The sequence below is a fragment of the Ochlerotatus camptorhynchus genome, unplaced genomic scaffold, assembly GCF_037179485.1.
Source record: "Ochlerotatus camptorhynchus isolate MF236.1 unplaced genomic scaffold, CSIRO-AGI_Acam_v1.1 ptg000685l, whole genome shotgun sequence".
NCBI classification, from domain to species: domain Eukaryota; kingdom Metazoa; phylum Arthropoda; class Insecta; order Diptera; family Culicidae; genus Ochlerotatus; species Ochlerotatus camptorhynchus.
In genome coordinates, this window is record NW_027041162.1 from 185,590 (window position 1) to 208,151 (window position 22,562).

A 22,562-nucleotide genomic window follows, 5' to 3' on the forward strand; every position below is an offset into this window, starting at 1 on the left:
CTATAGTTGTGTATTGAGACTCCGTACACAACTATAGGAACCTAACGCTTCTAACGTACCGCAACTATAGGAGCGTTTCCCCTATATAAAAAAAATTCTTGGATATCGATTTGGAAAATTCCTCTTCGATCCTTCAGATTCTTATAGAAGTCGATTTAGATAAAAATTTACTGCTGACTTGGCGCCTAAGCGCAAAAGAGAAGGACAAATTCTGGAAGGGGGTTCTGATGAATTTAATTTGAGCAATCAATTTGATTTGCTCACGGATAATGAGAATGATCCATCATCCAAGATAAATTCTTCTAAACTTTCCCGGCTTAATGCCAAGAAGGAAAAGATTCTCCCTATTGTGATAACCACTTTCGATTTCCATGCTCTTCGCATGGAACTTTTGAATTTCGTGAAAGTTAAGTTTTCACTACAAATTGGACGTCGGGGTGAATGCCGTGTGTTGGCTGAAATCTTGGACGGATTTGAATGTCTTCTCAAGTATCTTACTGAGAAGCAGCACAAATTTTTTACTTACAATACCAAAACACTTGTGTCACTCCAAGTAATCAAAATGGAAATAAAATCCCATCCTGGCGATTCGCGCAACGGGATTTCTAATGATTTTTATATAGTTCTCTTCAAATCTAGTGAAATAAACAACCTTAAGGCCTTAGAAAAAGCAAGCCTTATGGTCCGAGTGAAGTGGGAACACTTCAGGAAGATTGGAGGAAATTTCCAAAACCTCACCCAGTGCCGTTAGTGTCAGGGATGAGGTCACGGAACAAAAAATTGCTACATGCCAGCTAAATGCATGAATTGTGGTGATTCCTCTCACGCAAAGGACGACTGTCCAGTGAAGGAAGATCCTAAGAAATTTAAATGTTCAAATTGTGGTGAAAACCACAAATCCAATTTTTGGGAATGTAAGACTCGAAAAGTGATCATACAATCTCGTTCTAAGCGACAGGTAGGAAACGCTCCACGTTTCCGAACAGGTACAAATTCCTCTGCTGTTAACAACGGTCAGCGAGGAACAAATTCTACATTCGTAGCCACGGGAGCAGCAATCACAAATTTCGGCGGAGCTCACATCAATGTGATGAATGTAGTGCGTGAGGATAACTCTTACAGACTACTCTTTCTTCTTCTTCTTATTTCCTTTATTTAACGTTGGTCTCTGTCCCGCAATCTAGTGCCAATCACCGACGGACATCGATTGCCATCCATTGACGGCAATCGAATGTGCAGAAAGGCAGCTTCCACACCTGCGTAGAATATCGCACCCATTCAACACACATGGGCCGGGACCAACGGCTTCCCGAGCAAAGTAGAATAACAACCCGATATCATCTAAATAACAAGTCTTGTTATCCCAGATATCATTTTGTTTTCAGTTGTTATCGCATAACTTATTTAGTTATCAGCCTTGATCAATTTTGTTATCAGTTGTTATCATGAAAAATTCACTATATATTTATTAACGATGCAAGGTTAGTTCTTTTTTTTTATTTTTATTTATTTGTCGTCAATCAGTGTAGACCGTTTTACAATTGTTGTCTTAAGTGCTATTTTTACAATTTTGTCTTTGTTTATATTTTTAATAATATGTCTTAAGAACAAGTTAAAACATTACTTCTAGTTGACGTTATGCGACGAATTAAAATATTGCTTTAATTTGGTTTTTGTCATTGTAAAGTCAATGTTATCGCAGTGCTTATTATATGTATCCATCATTTGGTTCAAGGGTCCAAATTTGGCATAATTCGTACGATGACGATTTGTAGCAAATATATTTCTATTTCGTAAATGCCTAGATGGTGTATATAAATTTAAGGATGACAATAGTTCTATTGAATCAATTCGATGTGATACGATATCGTTTACGAAAGAAATCATAGCAAATTCACGACGCTTTTTTAATGTTTGGATATTTATGAGCATACACCGAGCTGTGTAAGATGGCAGAGGAAATACAGTCCAACCTAACTTGCGGAGTGCATACAATAGAAACTGCTTTTGAACGGACTCTATTCTTTCTTCGTGTGTGATTGAAAAAGGTGATCAAACTATGCTGCAATATTCTAATATCGATCTTACATAAGCAATGTACAATGTTTTAATCGTATACGGATCGTGAAAGTTATAGCAGAAACGTTTTATGAAACCAAGCATGTTGTTAGCTCTGTTATTTTTTTTTTTTTTTTTTATAGTCACTTTAACGCTCTTGGGTCAAGCTCTGTTAATAATTGTGTTATAATGATCGGTGAAAGTAAGTTTTGAGTCCAAAATAACACCTAGATCCCTGACTCTATCACACTTTTCTACGATCTGGTTTCCTAAAGTGATTGTTATATCGGGTAGGATTTGTTTTCTACTAATGGTAATGGAGTTACATTTTTTATATTTAATTGTAGCAGGCTTTTTTGACACCAAGTATGGAATATCTGAATTTCTTCTTTGAATGTGAAGATGTCTTTGGCATCTTTTATTTCCAAAAAAAGTTTAATGTTGTCAGCATATATTAAAACTTTCAATTTCTTAATAATGAAAGATATGTCATTGACGAAGAGAATAAATAAAAGTGGTCCTAAATGGGAGCCTTGAGGAACTCCTGAAGTGACGTCAACGGGATTTGATATCTTTCCTTTGTATTTTACTATTTGATGACGGTCAGTTAAATATGATTCAAGCCACTTGAGGAGTGCGTAATGAATTCCCATTTTTTGAAGTTTAAAAAGAAGCATGGGTATGTCAATTCGATCAAACGCTTTGCTGAAATCTGTATACAACACTTCTACATGGTTTCCGTTATCCATTGCATTCAAGGAATAATTAATTAATTCGAGCAAATTCGTAGTTGTTGAACGGCCTTTAAAGAAGCCATGCTGCATAGTAGTTATTCTGTTTTTAATTTGAAGAAAGAGTTTTTCATTTACAATCGCCTCGAAAAGTTTTGGAATGCAAGAGATAATAGCTATACCACGATAATTACGTATGTCGGATTTTTTACCCGATTTAAAGATAGGCACTAAAAACGAGTTTTTCCATATTTTAGGGAAGTTTCCGGATTCCAGTGACATATTGAAAATCCAAAATAATGGAGCAGTAAGTTCAATTGCTAAAGTTTTCATAAAAACTGGCGGAACACCGTCAGGGCCAGGACCTTTAGATGCATCTAAATTGTTTAAACCCTTTAAGATATCATGAACCTTGATTTGACTTACGCTGATGTCACTTGAGAATTCTGGATATGATTCAAAATATTCACGGTCACGGTCCTCTTCTGAAAACGTAGTATATATTTCTTGGAAGAAATTTGCAAACAAATTGCATATATCATCCGAGTTCTCACCTATCCTATCGTCCAAATGCATCTTTGAGGGAAAATTATCAGATTTTAATTTGGTTTTCACATAATTGAAGAATTTCCTAGAACAAGATTTTATTTCAAGTTCAGTTTTTAAATTATACTCCTCAAATGCCATATTCACGGCCAAATTTAACTGATCACAAATGTCTAAATAGTATGCCAAACCTTCTTCACTATTATATTTTTTATAAAATTTGTGCGCTTTTTGCTTTCGATTTTTTAAATTTTTCAGTTCCCTGTTGTACCAAACTGGATGTTTTGCATGACTCTGACGTCTTCTTCTTTTAGTTGGCACTTCTTCAAGTATTATTTCAAGCAACACATTGTAGAATACGTCAACTGCACATTCAACATTTCCTGCAGTTCTTAATATTGCTTGCCAATCGACAATGTTCAATCTATTTCTGATGTTATCATAATTTGCTGAATTGAAATCAAAGATTTCATCAAATTCGCAGTCGTTGGTTCTTTCATTTATGTGAACGAATAAAGAATATTCTATTGCTGTGTGAAACATTTAATTTCTCCATATGGGACTTAACGATTCAGTCACACAGAAATCTTCATAAGTATTTGTTAATAAAAGGTCTAAATAACAATTTTGTTGATTTTTCACATGGTTAATTTGATTGGGTCCTAAATTTGCAATTTTGTCAAAAATGAAATGGAGTGTTTCATTTTCCCCAACGACTGGAAGTAAGATGCTTTCATTGTCGATATCAGAAATAAAGTGAAAATTGCGTTGATTAAAGTTCCCATTTATATGTACTTTTACTTCAGGGGGTAAACTAGACAAAATTTCTTCCGCTTTTCCAAAAAACTTATCATACGTGTCCTTATGAGCATTGTTCGGAGGAAAGTATACCGAAGCAAAGACATGAGTTTCATCTGCTACTTGCGCTTTTACCCATACATGTTCGAATTCTTTAAATTTAGTAGCCATAATGATTTCTGAATTCAATTTGGTCGAAATCGCTATTAATACTCCACCTCCCGATTTTTTTCCAGACCATTGAAAATTGCGGTCGTCTCTATAAACATTATAATTGTTACCAAAAACTTCTTCACTTCTCACACTATCATCCCAACTTATTTCATTAGCCATTATGACATAGCAAGTAGAACTTAATATATTTTTGTTAATTTCATTCATTTTACCGGCGCTTCTCATGCGGTTAACATTTTGGCAATATACCAAAATTTCTGTAGTGGTCTGAAGATTAGGTGAAGAAGTTGATGATAACCTGTCATTCATAAAACTATTATAAAAGTTATTTACCCCTGATCCATGTTCCGAATTTGTTTCGTTCTGCAAAGTGTCGTGATCTTCGTTATTTTCTTCCTCTATGGAGCGTGTCAGTTTTGTAGAAAAAACGAGTGCCTCTCCTTGATGTAGAGAAGTCGTCAAGTCCTGGATAATGTCGGGGTCTGCCGGATCATTGTCTTCCTCCAAGGGGTGCGTCAATTTCGTACAAAACACGAATTCCTGCATACACACGCCTCGCATGATGCAGTTGCAGCCATCCCGTTATGCAAGTGCGCTGGAACGGTACGTGGGTAAACATCGCACGCCGGGTAGGGGTTCAAGATTTCCCCTCGTTGGAATTGCATCGTGGGTCGATAGTTAGCCTGCGGAGGGCTGGAAAACCGATATTTCGCTGCCGCAAGAAGCTCTCGATCAGGTGGCAGTAGGTTGTTTCTATTCTGACTAACACTGCTGCGGAAACTGTTACGGTTAGTATTGTTGTTTCGATGATTGTTAGATATGTTATTGTTGTTGTTGTTGCCAAAATTGTTGTTGTTATTTTTGCTGTTGTTGTTGTTGTTGTGGTTTTTGTTGTTATTGTTGTTGTTATTTTTATTGTTGTTGCTGTTGTTGTGGTTGTTGTTGTGGTTGTTGTTATTGTTGTTTTTGTTGTTGTTGTTGTTGAGCAAGTTTTGTTTCCTTCGCCTTCTAGCCTTTCCAGCTATTTTTTGCTGTATCAAACGGCGTGATTTTCGGTCATCGTACTCGGTCCAGTCTGCCTTCCATACCTTTAAATATTATTCGTATTGAAACAATAAAAAATAGTGCTTTTAATCCCTAATCATATTGCAGTTATCAGCGTAAGGCTTTGAAATCAAAATGATAACATAATTTGAAATTTATGGAATAAATTTGTATGGCACACATAACACGCGACGCGAGACAAGACACAACACTTATCGTTCTTACAACATTTAAAACGGATTAAAAATTACCTTTCTGTCGACCGGTTTCGGGCGCGATGCTGCCCATCTACGGGACAATTTCCGACTGGTTACAATAGGATTGCTACGCTGTTGTGTAGACGTTTAGAGAAGAGAGTTGTTACTGTATTTTCAGCTTCGTCAAGTTGAACAAAGATGATGTGATGGGAGGATCATCTTCATTCATCAGTGGTTCTTGTGTGTTGTTGATATGCATTGATTCCCATGCATTGAGGTGTGAGGGTTTTCGTACTGTTTTGATGAGCTTCACACTTTTCCAATCAATTTGATGATTGGAGGCCGTCGTGTGCGCCGCCACAGCTGAATCGTTTGATTTATTGTTGTCGACAGCATTTTTGTGTTCTTTAAGGCGAACTTTTACTTTGCGACGAGTTTGTCCGATGTACACCGAGGGACAATCCTGGCAGGGAATTCGGTAAATTCCAGACTGCTCATCCGCCGGAATCTTGTCCTTAAGGTTACACAACAGGTCGCGTAGAGTGTTGTCGCTTTTGTGTACTATGTGTAGTCCTTGACGTTTGAGTGTGTTTTTGATTGGGTTTGTGACTTTTGGATAAAATGGCAGGCTAATCCTCTTAGCTTCATCCCTCTCCGGCTGTAGTGTGGTTATGTTCTGTAGGCGTTTCTTGCGTTTGTGTTTTTGTAAAATTTTGCTGGTGAACTCCTTTTCTTATCCATTTACTTCCGCCGCCTTGTAGATACGTTCCTTTTCTTCAGCGAACTCTTCTTCCTCCATAGGTACATTATAGAGACGGTGTGCCATAGAGTGGAAGGCGGCTTGCTTTTGAGCGCCGAAGTGATTGGAGTCCGAGGTGATGTATCGATCAGTGGATGTCGGTTTTCGGTAAATACCGAATTTCAACGTGTCGTCCTCCTTTCTGGTGACCATCAAATCTAGAAAGGGCAATTTTCCATCCACTTCTCTTTCTACTGTGAACTTAATTGAGCTGTGGCGGGAGTTCAGCATGTTCAGTGTCTGCTCTAGGTAGCGTTCCTTCACCGGTGCGAAGATATCATCACCATAGCGCCGCCAGACTCGAGGGAAAAACTTTTGCTTTTCAGCATCTACCTCAAAGTCGCTCATGAAGACGTTCGCCAGAAGGGGTGAAAGTTTGCTACCCATACTAAGACCAAACGTTTGCCTATAGAACTTCCCTCTAAATGTGAAAAAATTCTGATTCATACACACCTCAGCCACTAGAAGGTAGGCCTGAATGTGATGGTGTGGCGCCCGACTACGTTCTAAATGTCGGCGCAGGCTTCTCAAGGCGTCGGCGATTGGTACGCTTGGAAATAGTGACGCAACGTCAACAACATAAAAAGTGAAATTTGTATGGCTTACAAAATTTGTTATCAAGATATTATCAATGATAACAAAATTAGTTATTTTTGTGATATCCAACTAGCAATTCTTCGTTATCATTTTTGTTATGTTGGCTGTTAATTCAACCATAATGATAACATATTCAGTTATCAAAAAGTGATAACCGGGTAATAAAACTTGTTATCAATTTGATATTTTACTTTGCTCGGGTTTACTTCCCTTCCGAAGGAAGACGTGACCAGAGATTTTTATGCCTCAGAAAAATCCCACCGACCTCGGCTGGGATTGAACCCAGACCCATTGGGGTGTTAGAAAGCAGTCACGCTTACCACTACACTACCGGCGCCGGCATCTACTACTCTTTCTAGCATTCAGCACTGCGATGCAAGTGTGTTTTGTTCTGTCGTACCTCGGTCAGTTTTGCCGCTGTCAGTATGCCCAAAAGTGTCAGATTGTCCAAAAATGTCAAAATCATCTGAGCTATGGTGCATCTATGCGTGGTTGACAAGGATAGGGTCCCCTTGTTCGTACCCGTAAGTACAAATATCACCCCTGCTTCAAATTCTTCATCGATACCTACTCCCCTCGCTATGCTCAGAGTGTTAATGGAGCTACCTATGCTGCTATTACAGTGGGTAGAAATCAAAATACTAACCAACGTAATTCTAACCGAAATTTTGGAAATTTTGACTCAGTAAGCATTACTGCTCCTAAAATAGAATTTTTACAGAAATCATTAATTGACATGATTACTTATATGCTGAAATCGAACTCCATGTATGATACTATTCATACTGGAGTAAAATTTGCAAACAATATTGTCATGACTTTAAAATTCAGCAATGGATTTTAAAGCATTAAATTTTTTTAAATTGGGATGCTCGATCTCTTAAACACAATGAAGACGAGCTATTTAACTTTTTGAGAGTTCATAACGTGCATATTGCCGTTATAACTGAAACGTTCCTTAAACCTGACCATAAGGTTAAGAGGGACGCAAATTATTTCATTTATAGAAATGATCGTCTTGATGGAGCCTGTGGTGGCGTTGCCATCATTGTTCATAGACGAATCAAACATAAAATTGTTTTTTTCATTTGAAACCAAATTTTTTGAAACTTTGTGAGTTTCTGTTGAAACAAAATTTGGACCACTTACGATTGAAGCTGCCTATTTGCCATTCCAATGCTTAGGCCAGCAAAAGAATTTTTGCAAGGGTGACCTTCTGAAACTTACCCGTCATAGGTTTAAATTCTTTATTACTGGTGATTTTAATGCAAAACACCGCTAATGAAATAATGCTCAGTTCCAATGGTAATATTCTGTTTGATGATTCTTCTGCAGGTTATTACACTATTCAATATCCAAACAGCACAACCTGCTTTTCTTCAGCAAGAAATCCTTCAACTATTAATTTGGTCTTAACTGATTCGTATCGACTTTGTAGCCAATTGGTTACTCATGCTGACTTCGGTTCTGATCACCTTCCAGTAACTTTTGAAATATCCCAAGAAATAATTTGTAATCCCAACAGCTCTACTTAATTACCATAGATCTGATTGGGAGCAATATCGAACATTTATGGAATATAACTTCGATCCAAACATTCCCTTGCAAACCAAAGGTTAAAAAAAATGCTCTTGAATCTCTGACTACTTCTATTGTTGAAGCAAGAGCTTCCTCAGTACCAAAATGCGAGGTTCAATTCGATTCAATTATAATAGACGACGATCTTCAGCTGTTGATCCGTTTTAAAAATATCCGTGGCAGACAATATCAAAGAACACACGATCCTGCTATGAAAGTTATCTGGCAGGATTTGCAAAAACAAATTAAAAAGTAATTCTCTTCCCTAAAGAACAAAACTTTTGAAAATAATGTTTCTTATAGTTGAAGATGCTAATTTCAAATAACAGACTGTAGTGGTAATTTTTATACGATAGATGGAATAGATGAAAGCATAGAGTTGATAGTTCCGTTAGAGTACGGCAGTGTGAAGATTGCATATAGATATTAGAATATAGCGAGCTAGGACAACTTTTAAGGAAGGTACAAATCGACGACTGGATGCCTTCCTTCAAATAACAACTGAAGTGCGGTAAAAAATCGGTAGAACTGTTTCAAACACACAGTTGGTACTTGAGCGGGTCGGTTTTCATCTCTTTTTGCCAGTGGTGGTGGAGGGACACACCCCTCACCATCCCTCTCCAAAGGGGGAGTTTGGTAAAGAGAGATGAAAAAACGGCAGCCCTACTTTTGCTCAATAAAAGAGATGAAATTATCCTTAATAAGTAAAAAAAATCTCCTTAAAATAGATCGGGTTGCTCCTTCAATGATTGATCAAAATACGATAAAAAGCTTAAAATGCTCATTAAATATTTAAAGTACGCTCCCTAAAATAGAGAATACTGTACATTAAGCATTTGAAAATGCTCCTTAGTATGCACCGCTTTGCACCATTTTGAAGTGTGATTGTACCATATATCATCGGAAAAGCTGCTGTAGAAAGGTTAATAAGTACCATGAAATCAGTTGAAATGTTCAGTAAAAATGCACAAATACACACAATGATTTACTGAACATTTCAGCTGATTTCATAGTACTTATTAACCTTTCTACAGCAGCTTTTCCGATGATATATGGTACAATTACACTTCAAAATGGTGCAAAGCGGTGCATACTAAGGAGCATTTTCAAATTCTTAATGTACAGTTTTCTCTATTTTAGAGAGCGTACTTTAAATATTTACTGAGCATTTTAAGATTTTTAATGTATTTTGATCAATCATTTAAGGAGCAACCCGATCTATTTTAAGAAGATTTTTTTTACTTATTAAGGAACATCGTCATTGTTTAATGATTCATTTACCTTTTTACCTGAAAAAACCGATTTGTACCTTCCTTAAAAGTTGTCCTAGCTCGCTATATTCTAATATCTATATGCAATCTTCACACTGCCGTACTCTAACGGAACTATCAACTCTATGCTTTCATCTACTCCATCTATCGTATAAAAATTACCACTACAGTCTGTTATTTGAAATTAGCGTCTTCAACTATGTAAATCGTTGACTTCACGTAGAAGTAATACTAAAACATATAGTCAAAGAATGTTTCTTAATTAGACCCGAGTTCCAAACCCTTTTGGAAACTCACAAAATTTTTGAAAAAACCTCGCAAGTCTATTCCAGTGCTTAAGGGAAGCTCACCGGCCCAAAAATAAAAAAATATTTTCGGTACGTTTTTATTTTTTTAAAAATATTGGGAAAAATCATCAAAAATCCAAGAAAATCAGTTTCTTCCTTAGATTTTTGTCAAAAATTACATGCAAAAATTTTTTTTCTATCCCATCATGAAAAAAAATTGGACTCTCAGAAAAACCGAAAAGTTGATGTTTTGTGGTTTTTTGAGTCCAACTTTATGCCATAATGACTTATAAAAAATGTTTTTGCACGTGAATTTTCATTGAAAAATTAAAAAATATGTGATTTTCTTAGAATTTTGATATCTTTTTCCAATATTTTTAGAAAAATCAAAACGTAATTATGTTTTTCGGAGCGGTGAGCTTCCCCTTAAAGAAGGTGGTAGAATTTGGATCACAAATTTTGAAAAAGCTCAGAAACTTGCTAAGCAATTTGAAGGTTCCCATAATTTCAGTTTGGGTCTTAATAGTCCTATTGAGAACTTTATATTCTGAATATTTCTCTCGGGAAAATCTGATAGATTATCTGAATATTTTATCTCGGGAAAATATGTTTGATGTTTCCTGGGGGACTGATTTGGACGAAGTAAGGTCTATAACTAAAAAGTTTCATAATATAAAAGCTCCATTATGTAATTTTCTCTTTATATCCTCATCAAAAAACTCCCAGAGAGTGCCTCGTCTTTCTTGGTAAAATTATTTAACAGATGTTTCATTAGGCAAACTTTCCTGATAAATGGAAAAATGCAAAACCTCTTCCAATTTTGAAGCCGGAAAACAATCCAGCTAAAGCTTCTAGCTACCGTCCAATAAGTTTGCTTTCTTCAATAGGTAAACTTTTTGAAAAGATAATTTTAAATATAATGATGTTTCAAATCAATACGAACTCAATTTCTGCCGATGAGCAGTTTGGATTTCGCCATGGGCATTCAACTATGAATTCTTAAGAGTTACCAATTTAATTCGTTCAAATAAATCTGAAGGCTACTCAACTGGAGTTGCTTTTTTAGACATTTCTCCCAACGCTTCCAAAACTCAACTTATAATATTTCCACATAAGCCTAGAGCTTCCTCTTTGAAACCTAGTAGTAGTCACATAGTCACTATAAACGGAGTTCCAATTTCCTGGTCAAACCAAGTGAAATATGTTGGATTAATACTTGACCAAAAATTAACTTTTAAAGATCACATTGAGGGCATTCAAGCCAAATGTAATAAATATATAAAATGTTTGTATCCTCTTTTAAACAGGAAATCTAAACTTTGCCTGACGAATAAACTTCTTATATTTAAACAAGTTTTTAGACCGGCCATGCTTTACACTGAACCAATATGGTTTAATTGTTGCACTACCAGGAAAAGATCACTTCAAAGGATTCAGAACAAAGTTCTGAAGATGATTTAGAAGTTGCCTCCCTGGTACAGTACTACCGAGGTACATAGAATTTCGAATTTTGAGACTTTAGAACAAAAGTCCAACAAAATAATTCATAATTTCAGGCAAAAATCGTTGCAATCCTCAATTGCAATGATTAATTCCCTTTAGACTTAGGTAAGATTTAGTTTTTGTTTTTAGTTTTAAGATTTCAATTGTTATACTGACATGCATATAAAAAAAAATAGAGGGTTGTGACACGACCGACCGCAGACACGACCACAGTATGACGTAGGACCAGCTTCTCTATCTATTTTGCACCATATATGCATTTAGGTTAACATCCGACGTCCCTCCTTTTTTACATATTTTGCACTAAGAATACATCCGAAGTCTCTCCTTTTTTTTACATATACTGCACAATACATACTTTCTAAGCCCCGCAACTGACAGGATTTCCCACCGTTTTTTTTATGAATGGGGCGGAGCAGAAAGCTTCTTTTGTTCTTTTGTGCAGAATATGTAAAAAAGGATGGACTTTGGATGTTAATCTAATTGCATATATAGAGTTACCAGATATGTTTTACAGTCAGTTGTGGTCAGAGGTGGCAACAGTACATTTTTTGAAAAACCATCGTCCAGAGCGAAACAAAACAGCCAGCACACGGGCGGCCGTTTACAACTACATTCCAAGCGAACAGCGGAGATAGAGAATAAATAAAATCTCGCAGCCTGATTTTTCCAAACAGTTTATTGTAATGAAATTTTAGCTGCAGGCTTGCGTGTGACAGTAAATTACCAACTCCCTTATTTACGCATAATTTTAACATCAATGCTTATGAGTGGTCAGTCTTCATTCTTATCTTTTAATTCCATGCAATAAACATAAAATAAATGCAGTAATTAGCCAGAAATCAGCAAAATTCTACACGACATAAATTTATGTCGCGCGCGCCGCCGGTCTTGTCTGCTTCTTTGTGCGAAAATGTTCTGTCGCTGGCAGAAAACAGTTTAGAAATGTCATGACATTTTTGCCGCTTGCCAGTTTGTTTTTGTGTGTCGTCAAAATGGTTATCGCAAAAAGTATCAAATGTTAAGGAAAAAATGTTAAACTCCAGGACTCGTGCCACCACTGGTTGTGGTAATTTACCAAATCCCCGAGGAGTATTTTTCATTTCCAAGTTTCATTCCTTACTGTGTGACAGGTGATCATGCCGTAATCATCCTTTATCCGCTGACTTAGTCTTGCTTGCTGCAGGACCAAGTGTCACGCCGTCCGAAGCGGTAATGAGCTGTGGCATTTTTAAATGATGATATTTATTTCTTGTGTTTGTGTCGTTTACATGTATGAATTTTCAAGTAACACAGATGCGTCTTTTCAACTTTAGTACATTCGAGATTTTAATTATTAATTACCGTTCTTAGTCCTATCAGGCCTGTTTAAGAGAATGACCACCTTGGTGGGATTGGTTTGTTTTAAATTTAAAAAAAGAGACTACTTATAACTTCTATTTACAACTATAACTAACCTACAACTATTATGTACACCTAATCTACTATATACAAATTGCTTATCAAAGCATGTTCTGATACATTACATTTTTGTGCAAATTTAGCCTTAATTTCGGTAATTCTGTAATCTATTTTGGCAATGCCTGCCTCTTCGTGTAAATTTGTTATTCTAGTGTCGAAAGGACGATCAAGTACCATCCTCAGCACTCTATTATGAGCGACCTGAATTTTGCTTCTGTGAGTATGTGCACATGATTCCCACGCCGGAGCTGCGTGGAGGATCGCAGGTGCTATGATTTGTTTGTAGACAGCCAGTTTGTTCACCCTTGAGAGGCGGGATCTGCGGCAAATCAGCGAATACAGACACCTAACCAAGGCAGAACACTTGACTACTGTTTTCTCTACATGCCAACGGAAGAGGAACTTTTCATCCAACAACATCCCGAGATAGGTTACTTCGGCAGACCACTCAACCCTTGTGCCATCCATGATTACAGTACAAGATGGAGCTGGTTTCAGTTTGGGCGATTGCCTATGAAGGAACATGATCGCTTGTGTTTTGGAAGCATTGATTTTGATTTTCCACGTGGTGGCATAATCAGCAAAGGCGTTAAGGCATCGTTGAAGTTTGTTCGTTATTTCCCGAGGCATCCTTCCTTTGACGGCTATTACGGTATCATCTGCGAACAGGAAAAACACGCAACCGTCTCCGAGGGGAGGAATGGTTCAACAACCAGACAACCATTCAACTATACCTTAAACGACCATTGCTGGAGGTAGTTACGGGTGATTTTAACCAGATGTAAAGGAAAGTTGAAGTTACAAAGCTTGTACACAAGTCCATCATGCCAAACATTGTCAAACTCAATTTCAACGTCTAAAAAGGCCATGGCTGTGGACTTGGATACAGCTTTGTTACTTCGGATGTTATTCATCACCTGTACTAGCTGGTGATTGGCGGAATGCCGCTCCTTGAACCCGAACTGTTCAGAAAGGAGAATGTTATTTTCCTCGACAAACTTGAGCAAACGATTGAGAATGAGTTTCTCGAACAATTTTCTCAGCGCTGAAAGGAGGCTGATTGGTATGTAGCTTGAAAGCAATGTTAGATCCTTAGCGGGCTTGCGGATTGGTATGATTTTTGCTACTTTCCAGATGCTTGGAAAGTAGCAAAAATGGGGGGTGAAGCTGATGCATGCTGTCCGAAATTCCTCAAGTTATGTGAGATGCCATTATCCTTGGGCTCAGCTGTTTTGTCATATTCTACCTTAGGTGAGTGCGTCAGTTGCACCGAAAACACACGGCTGACACGATGTAGAGGAAGAATTTCCCGGAGCCATAGCATGTGAATTCGGAAGACCGCTTACTGGGTACTGGTTTATAACTAGTTTCCCATTTTTCAAACTGCATCGTATAGGTTGATAATTAACCGGCGGTCTTTTGAAGACATTTTTTGCTGCTGAAAGAAGCTCTCGATCAGAGGAGGCAGTGCGCATCTCGATTCGAGTAACTCGATTCGAGAAAATTCAAACTTGAATCGAGTTAAGATTGGCATTACGTATGTTTTTCGACTTCATATTCTAACGTACTGCATTTCGAGTGAAATATGAACTAGGTCAACTTGCAGAGAAGTGTCAATTGTATATGTTTACAATCAAAATAAAAGTGCTCCGCTATACCAATGGTGGATGTAGAAACAGTTTACAGGTAAATATTAAAATTGATTAGAAAAAAACCTTGAAGTTTTTATCGACAGTGCTTATTCTGCAGAGACGTGAGCTAAGGGATAAGAGTGACCCTCTTTTGCTGAGTGAAAATGAGTGAGTTGATTTTAATTTTGTTTTTGATGTGACTATTCATAATTATTGTTTTACTGTTTAAGGTTTCGGCAATACTTTAGGCGAAGCGGCGAAGCGTTTAAATTTCTAATGGATACAACGTTGTTCCCGCTAGCTTCCAAATGTACGGCTATTCTTGCTGCATTGAAACTAGCAACCACTTTGAATCTCCTTGCCAGTGGGTCGTATCAAGTGAATATATTTAGGAGGAAGTTTTTTACTTGGAATGGCCCAACTAACAGTTTCGCAAGTGTTCAGTGAAGTGATACATAGAGGTAATAAGTGCGGTACAATCGATGAACTGTTTCAAACACATCGTCGGTACATGAGCAAGTCGGTGATCATCTCTTTTTGCCAGTGGTGCCGGGAGGGGGGGGGGGGTGGATACCCCTCACTTCCCTTGTCCAACATGGGAGTTTTGTAAAGAGAGATGATCAACCCGATTCGTACATTCCTAAAAGTTGTCCTTGCCCGCTTTCTACTCTCTATATACAATTTTCAAACTACCGTACTCTAACGGAAATATCAACTCTACATATACTTTCATCTTCTCATCTTTCGTATAAAAATTACCACTTTAGTCTGTTATTTGAAATAAGCATCTTCAACTGTACTAAACTACTTGAATAAGTATATACCCAACCTAGCAACCTTCGATGAACCACTTAGAGAACTTACCAGAAAGGGTGTGACGTTTATTTGGGAACCACGACACGAAAACTTTTATGACAAAAAAAGTCCGATGTTGCATAAAATGTCTGCATTACTGAACATCGAATGATACAGAGTCACGATACACATGTTAATTTATTGTTTTTTTTTTTACTTTCACCAAATGTGTTCAAAAGTATGTGTTATCATTTCTTTTTGGCAATTCGTTTCAATCTTCGATCGGAATTTTCAATGAACCATCAGAATGTAAAACAGTAATTTTTCAAATCCTTTAATAAGCAGTAATGAGAAAAGTTAAACTAATGCCTGCATTTTAAGAAAATATACGTAGTTTTATATTTATCAAGCACCCCGAATGCCTCAAAATTCTTGTTTATATTTGTGAATGTCCGGCACCAGAGCTCGTATTCCGCCTTTACTGCAACCATGGTGAAATCACCGAAATAACAGTTAAGTTTGTCAAGTTGGGATGACTCTCCAATATCTATAAAACCAGGTAACAATAATTGGAACTATGTGGAGCAGGTTTGGACAGCCATCAATCTGGGTGAACGCACACTATTTCTATGCGCTCTGTATATTCTACCTGATCGAGGGGCAATGAACTCATCGATACTCACTGTCGGTCAGTTTTCACAGTTATCGAAAGTGCCACTCCAGTTGATGAGATATTCATTTTGGGTGACTTCAATCTGCCAGGCGTTTCGTGGAGTCCTTCTCATAGCGGATTCCTGTACCCAGATCCTGATAGTTCTACATTACACGCAGGAGCTATTAGCCTTCTCGATAACTACAGCGCAGCGACGCTTTCTCAAATTAACCATGTAGTTAACGAAATTGATCGTAGTTTGGACCTCTGCTTCGTGAGCACACAGGACAGGGCTCCATTAATTTCCTAGGCTCCTTGTGCACTAACTAAGCTAGTTCCACATCACCCTCCTCTTATTTTCACTGTTGAGAACAAACTTGGGCGTGATTTCGATGATTATTCTGCTACGGTTTCTTATGACTTCCGTAAAGCTGACCACCGTAGCGTCATAGAGGTATTATCTAGCATGGTATAGGAGAACATCCTTGATCCAGATGACGTTGAGATTGCAGCGCACACCTTTTCACATGTCTTGGCATATGTCATTGACAAACACGTTCCGAAAAGAACTCATCACAAAGTGTCTCACCCTCCCTGGCAGACGAGAGAGCTACGTAGGTTGAAGTCAATCAAGAGAGTAGAATTGAGAAGATTTACTAAGTATCGCACGCTTCCTCTGAAACTACATTATGTGAGGCTGAATCACATGTACCAGCGAGTCAGTCGTGAATGCTTTTCAAGCTTCCAACGAGGCATCCAGCGCAAACTTAAGCTACACCCTAAATCCTTTTGGAACTACGTGAACGAGCAACGGAGGGAATCATCGTCCATGGAATTCAACGGAGAAGTTGATGCCACCGTTCAGGATTTATGCCACCGTTTTTTCCGAAAAGTTTGCCAGTTTATTCACTAATGAGATACTAACTGATGACCATATTAACCTGGCTGCCAGGAACGTTCCAGTAAATGATCAAACGCTTGGTGCAATTGATGTTAATGCTGAGATGATTTCTAAGGTCGCGACTCTGCTCAAGTCATCCTTCGCCTGTTCCGAATGTCTCTCTCCAGTGGCATATTGCTGGAAATTTGCGCACATGTTTCCCTTCCACAAAACGAACGGGAACGAGCTGTGGATAACTATCGAAGAATTACATCGTTAAGTGCCGTTTCAAAGCTATTCGAGCTAGTGATTATGGAACCGTTGCTGTTCCATTGCAATCAGTATTTGAGTGCTGATCAACATGGGTTTACTGTCGGCCGCTCTACAACCTCCAATCTGCTGTATCTCACATCGTATATAACTGAAAGCATTTTTGATCGGTAAAAATATGTTTTGGAGAATTAGGTAAGACGGCGATTAGCTGAACGCCATTATGCCAAACGCTATTATACCGTATGGATTACTACGGCGGGAAATCCTGTCAGTTGCGGGGCTTAGAAAGTATCTGCAAAATATGTAAAAAAGGAGGACGTCAGATGTTAACCTAAATGCATCATAGATAGTAGTAGTAGTAGTATTTACACAAACAATTCCGGTTGAAATTATATTGCATTTTATTGTTTCGATAATATTTATTCAAATAAATTCAAAATAAGATTCTTTTTGTTTTCATAAGCCACTCTTCAACTGCAACTATTATAAAAATAACAATATTCTTTTATCAAGCCAACAATAGTTAATTTTAATTTAACATTTATTTGTTGTGTCAATTCCCCGGGCCATGAATGCAAAAATAACTACCAACCATTCCCTCGTGAAAACCCGGACAAAAATGTAAACAATAACAAAAAATTTCTCGTTTGATTCAGCTCTAGAGGTAAGTAAGTATGCTGCTGTTCCAAAATATAAACAGTTTTTCTTTTTTTCCTTGATTTTTTCCGTCGATCTTATTTTCAGTACTGAGTACCAATGCTCCCAACGCCAGGAAGGCCGCTCCCACACCTGGACCCTACCTATCGACCCATCAACTCATGAACCGGAGAGATTTTATGCCTCAGAAAGTTTTTTTTTTTAAATTTAATTGTAATTCTGTTGGTAACAAATGGAAAACAAAACATGTAAATAATCGCAAATTATTAAAAATTGAATCAATAAACATATTTTTATTTCTACTGCGTATATTTTTAGGCTTAGTAAAATAAATATGATTGAATCAACAAGAAATCTCTTTTAAAAACAAACATATTTTTTTGTTGACCCAGCTGCCAAATTTGACAGCTTACGTCAAAACCATAAAAGCTCTTGTTGAAGCACTGATCAAAATGTAGCATTGTTTGAACGTCACTTGCATGCGATTTCGTTCTATCCGTGTTTCACACCCCAATTAGGACAGTTATGATCATCTGTGTAGATTTTCGCCGCCAACGATTGGCAACACAGGCACGAACCCACATACAGCGGGCTAGTCGCCCACGGCTCGCCCCCGGACCGCTCGGCGGACGGGGCGGACTTGGGCGACTCGAACCTCGCGGCGCCGCTTGGTCCAATTTTGGTCGCCGGCGCGCCGGGGGCGACCATATTTGCAACATTTGGGCGCCTGAGGCGAAAACGATACCTGTCAAAAAACTGATCGTTTTAGCCGCTTTGGTCGCCTTTTGTCCGCCCCGGCGCACTAGCCGGCGGCTGTAGTTTGTGCACCACCATTTTCTTTCTTTTTGCGATTTTAATAATAAAAAGTAAATAATGTTGAACCCTTCAAATGACTTTATTTAAAACTCCTTTAAACATACATACAAAAATAATTCTTATAACTAAAATATTTGATTTTTTTTTGCATATACATATCTTAAACTAACAATAATAACAAACAAACTTACAATCTACCCAAAATCAGACGATATTCCCAGGGATGCCTCATCATTCAGGTTCAGGCCAATCCCGGGTGCCCTGGGGAAAGCATCCAGTAACTGATTAGATTTTATTAGGTTTAACCCCATGATGCGACACATCGAATTACATGAGAATTCAATGACTGGTTAAATGGAACTCAAATTTAGTTCCAAGAACCACTTTGGCCACATCCGGACATATTCCGGGAGTCCCGGGGGAAGAAGCCAACATTTAATTAGGGTCCAACCCATCATGCGACACATCGAATTACATGAGAATTCAATGACTGGTTCAATGGAACTCAAATTTAGTTCCAAGAACCACTTTGGCCACATCCGGACATATTCCGGGTGTCCCGGGGGAAGAAGCCAACATTGAATTAGAGTCAAACCCATCATGCGACACATCGAATTACATGAGAATTCAATGAATGGTTCAATAGAACTCAAATTTAGTTCCAAGAACCACTTTGGCCACATCCGGACATATTCCGGGTGTCCCGGGGGAAGAAGCCAACATCTAATTAGGGTCCAACCCATCATGCGACACATCGAATTACATGAGAATTCAATGACTGGTTCAATGGAACTCAAATTTAGTTGCAAGAACCACTTTGGCCACATCCGGACATATTCCGGGTGTCCCGGGGGAAGAAGCCAACATCTAATTAGGGTCCAACCCATCATGCGACACATCGAATTACATGAGAATTCAATGACTGGTTCAATGGAACTCAAATTTAGTTCCAAGAACCACTTTGGCCACATCCGGACATATTCCGGGTGTCCCGGGGGAAGAAGCCAACATCTAATTAGGGTCCAACCCATCATGCGACACATCGAATTACATGATAATTTAATGACTAGTTCAATGGAACTCAAATCTAGTTCCTAGAACCATTTTGGCCACATCCGGACATATTCCGGGTGTCCCGGGGGAAGAGGCCAACATCTGATTCGGGTCAAACCCATCATGCGACACATCGAATTACATGAGAATTCAAAGACGGGTTCAATGGAACTCAAATCTAGTTCCTAGAACCACTTTAGAATCTAACTTTTTTCAAATGCTTTCAACCATACAACACATTAGAATTACAAACATGATTTTGTAAACAGTTCACACCATTGTTGTTAGATTACATTATAGAAATGCATACATAATAGTCATTGCTAAAGCTCCCGTTCCCCACCAGTCAGTTAACTGACCTTAGCTAACCTAATATCATTGTAGCAACTCTCTATGCGGCATTGGAACCATGCCATCAGCGCGCTAAGAGTTATTAGACTACTGACATAGGCGCCAATTCGTGAATGACGAGGCACTAGGTGACGTTACAGCGAGCTTGACGATTGTTGTAGCATTTTTTAACGAACTACCAGACAATGATGCGCAGTGTTAACATGATCAAGTTTCCAACTCTACTACAATCTACAATAAACTGGAAATCGATATCCGACGCCATTTTAAATCAAATATGGCCACTTCCTGTTTCAGAAAAAGTGAGATATATTGTCATATATCCATCTATATGGGTATTTTTGGAATCGGGGTGACGTGTACAGATAGGAAATCGATATCCGACGCTATTTTGAAATCCAAGGTGTAGGATTCCTGTTTCAGAAAAAGTGGAAGATACTGTCAAATATCCATAAATATGGGTATTTTTAGAACCGGGGTAATGACTAGAGGCCGCTAATTAATATCCGATGAGATTTTGAAATCAAAGCTGGCGGCTTCTGGTTTAAGAAAAATTGGGAATACTGTCAATTATTTATAAAATGGGTATTTTTGGGATCGGGTTATGTCTATAGATTGGAAATAGGTATCCGACGTCAGTTTGAATTCCAAGATCCAAGAAGAGGTGGCTTCAGGTTTTAGAAAAAGTGGGAATTACTGTCAAATACCAATCAATATGGGAATTTTTTGAATCAGGTTGTCGTCTAAAGTAAATCGATATCCGATGCCATTGAAAATCGATTGCAGGCGCCTATAATCCGGGAGACTAGTGGACTCTGGAACTCTGGATGAAGTTGGACGACTGCGACATCAGTTGGAGTTCCATTCGTCAATTTGACAGTCGAGTACTATTCTGTACAGGATGAATAAAATGAAATCAAGGATAAGTAATGTTATAAAAAACTTATTTGTCTTATTTGTACCTTGTTGGACTGAGTTAATGATCCAGATTCGTTAGGTCCACCGTCGAGATGGTGCAACCTAAACTAACGCTGTCCGGTGACTTGAAGATAAGCTCGGTGACATTGAATACATAAAATTAAATTAATATTTATGTAGAGAAAAATTAACAAAATTTATCTAGCAATACACAGGCGTAAAAAGTGACTCACAGACTGAGTCAAGTTTACTCACTTTCTTTTTTTTTACATACAACATTTTACTCACGAAAGTAAGTAAAATTGTGTAATTAAGTAAGTAAAAATTGCGAAATTACAGTGAAGTTGAATTTGAGATTCAAAAAGCATTAAATATATGAATATGATTCATTCCAAACATTATCAATGTTGAAAGTGATGAATTTGGTTGTAACATAGACTCCCTCGGTAACTATTTATTATATTCCTAAAACTTCCTTTGGCCACTAAGTCCTACTAAGTTGTTTAATTTTTAAAATTTATAAATTTTTAAATTTGATATTTTTTTTTGCTTTCGAAACATAGATATAAGTTTAGTTTAAGTTAAGGTAAATTTGAGTTAATGTTTAGTTAAAGCTAAGTTGTAGTTATGTTCATGTTACATCCGGGAAACTTCAGTTCTTGGATGTTTTTGTAACTTCTTGGAAGTTCTAGTTAAGATAAAATTAAGTCAAAGTTAAATCAAAATTGAGAATTAAAAATTTGATTAGTTCAGATTAAGTAATAGTTGAACATAAGTTTAGTTAATTAGTAATATTTTAGTAAAACATGTTTTATGAAAGATAAAATCAAGTTCAGTTCCCGAAAAATAATAATTATAATAAAACAATGAAATTACAATGATTTTCACGATTGAATTTTGAGTATATTAAAATTTATTGTTTAGTTATTGAACGGCGAAAAATAAATTTTAGATTTTTAACGATACAATGCTCAAACAATGAAAATTAATGTGATGAGATTAAATTTGTTCTAGAAAAATCAGTTTTTTTTTATTGCTAAGATGCTTAACAACCCCCCTTTTTTATTGTAAATTTCACAAATACCTTGATTTTCATTGTTGTGAACCATGAATTCCGTTGTGATTTCATGGTAATCAACAAAAATGTCCAATGTTTTAACAGTAAATATCATGGTCACAATAACAATGAAATTCATTGTATTTTTATTGGATTTTTTTACGGGGTAAGCTAAAATTTAGTGAAGGTTGGTTAAGCTCAAGATAAAGTTTAGTTAAAGTGAATGATATGTTAAATTCAAGTTAAAGTTATGATAAAATTATGCTAAAATATGTTTAAGTTCAGTAAAAAATAAGTGGAAGTTAATTTTAACTTGAAGTTATGTTAATTTAATAAGATAATGTTTAATTAAAGTTAAGTTAAAGTATAGTAAAAGTTTAGTTGAAGTTTTTTCAAGAGAGCTTCTGTTCAAGTTATGTTAACGTTAATTAAAAT

General features: G+C 37.2%; 1 protein-coding gene across 1 annotated transcript; it reads right to left on the minus strand.

The window, feature by feature from the left end:
• Positions 1 to 5,711: 5,711 nt before the first annotated feature.
• On the minus strand, positions 5,712 to 6,734 carry LOC135714647 (uncharacterized). The gene is made up of 2 exons (XM_065238024.1): positions 6,294 to 6,734; positions 5,712 to 6,224 (listed from the first exon to the last, which is right to left on the minus strand). Exons 1-2 carry the CDS (start codon positions 6,732 to 6,734, stop codon positions 5,712 to 5,714), a joined length of 954 nt encoding a protein of 317 aa, XP_065094096.1.
• Between the last annotated feature and the right edge of the window lie 15,828 nt (positions 6,735 to 22,562).

Bases quoted from the DNA above. Each gene is read 5' to 3' on its own strand.
- LOC135714647 (XM_065238024.1), bottom strand. From the start codon at position 6,734: ATGGGTAGCAAACTTTCACCCCTTCTGGCGAACGTCTTCATGAGCGAC. The intron at 6,225-6,293 runs GTAAATGGATAA...AAACGCCTACAG, and splicing joins GTATCTACAAGGCGGCGGAA to AACATAACCACACTACAGCC.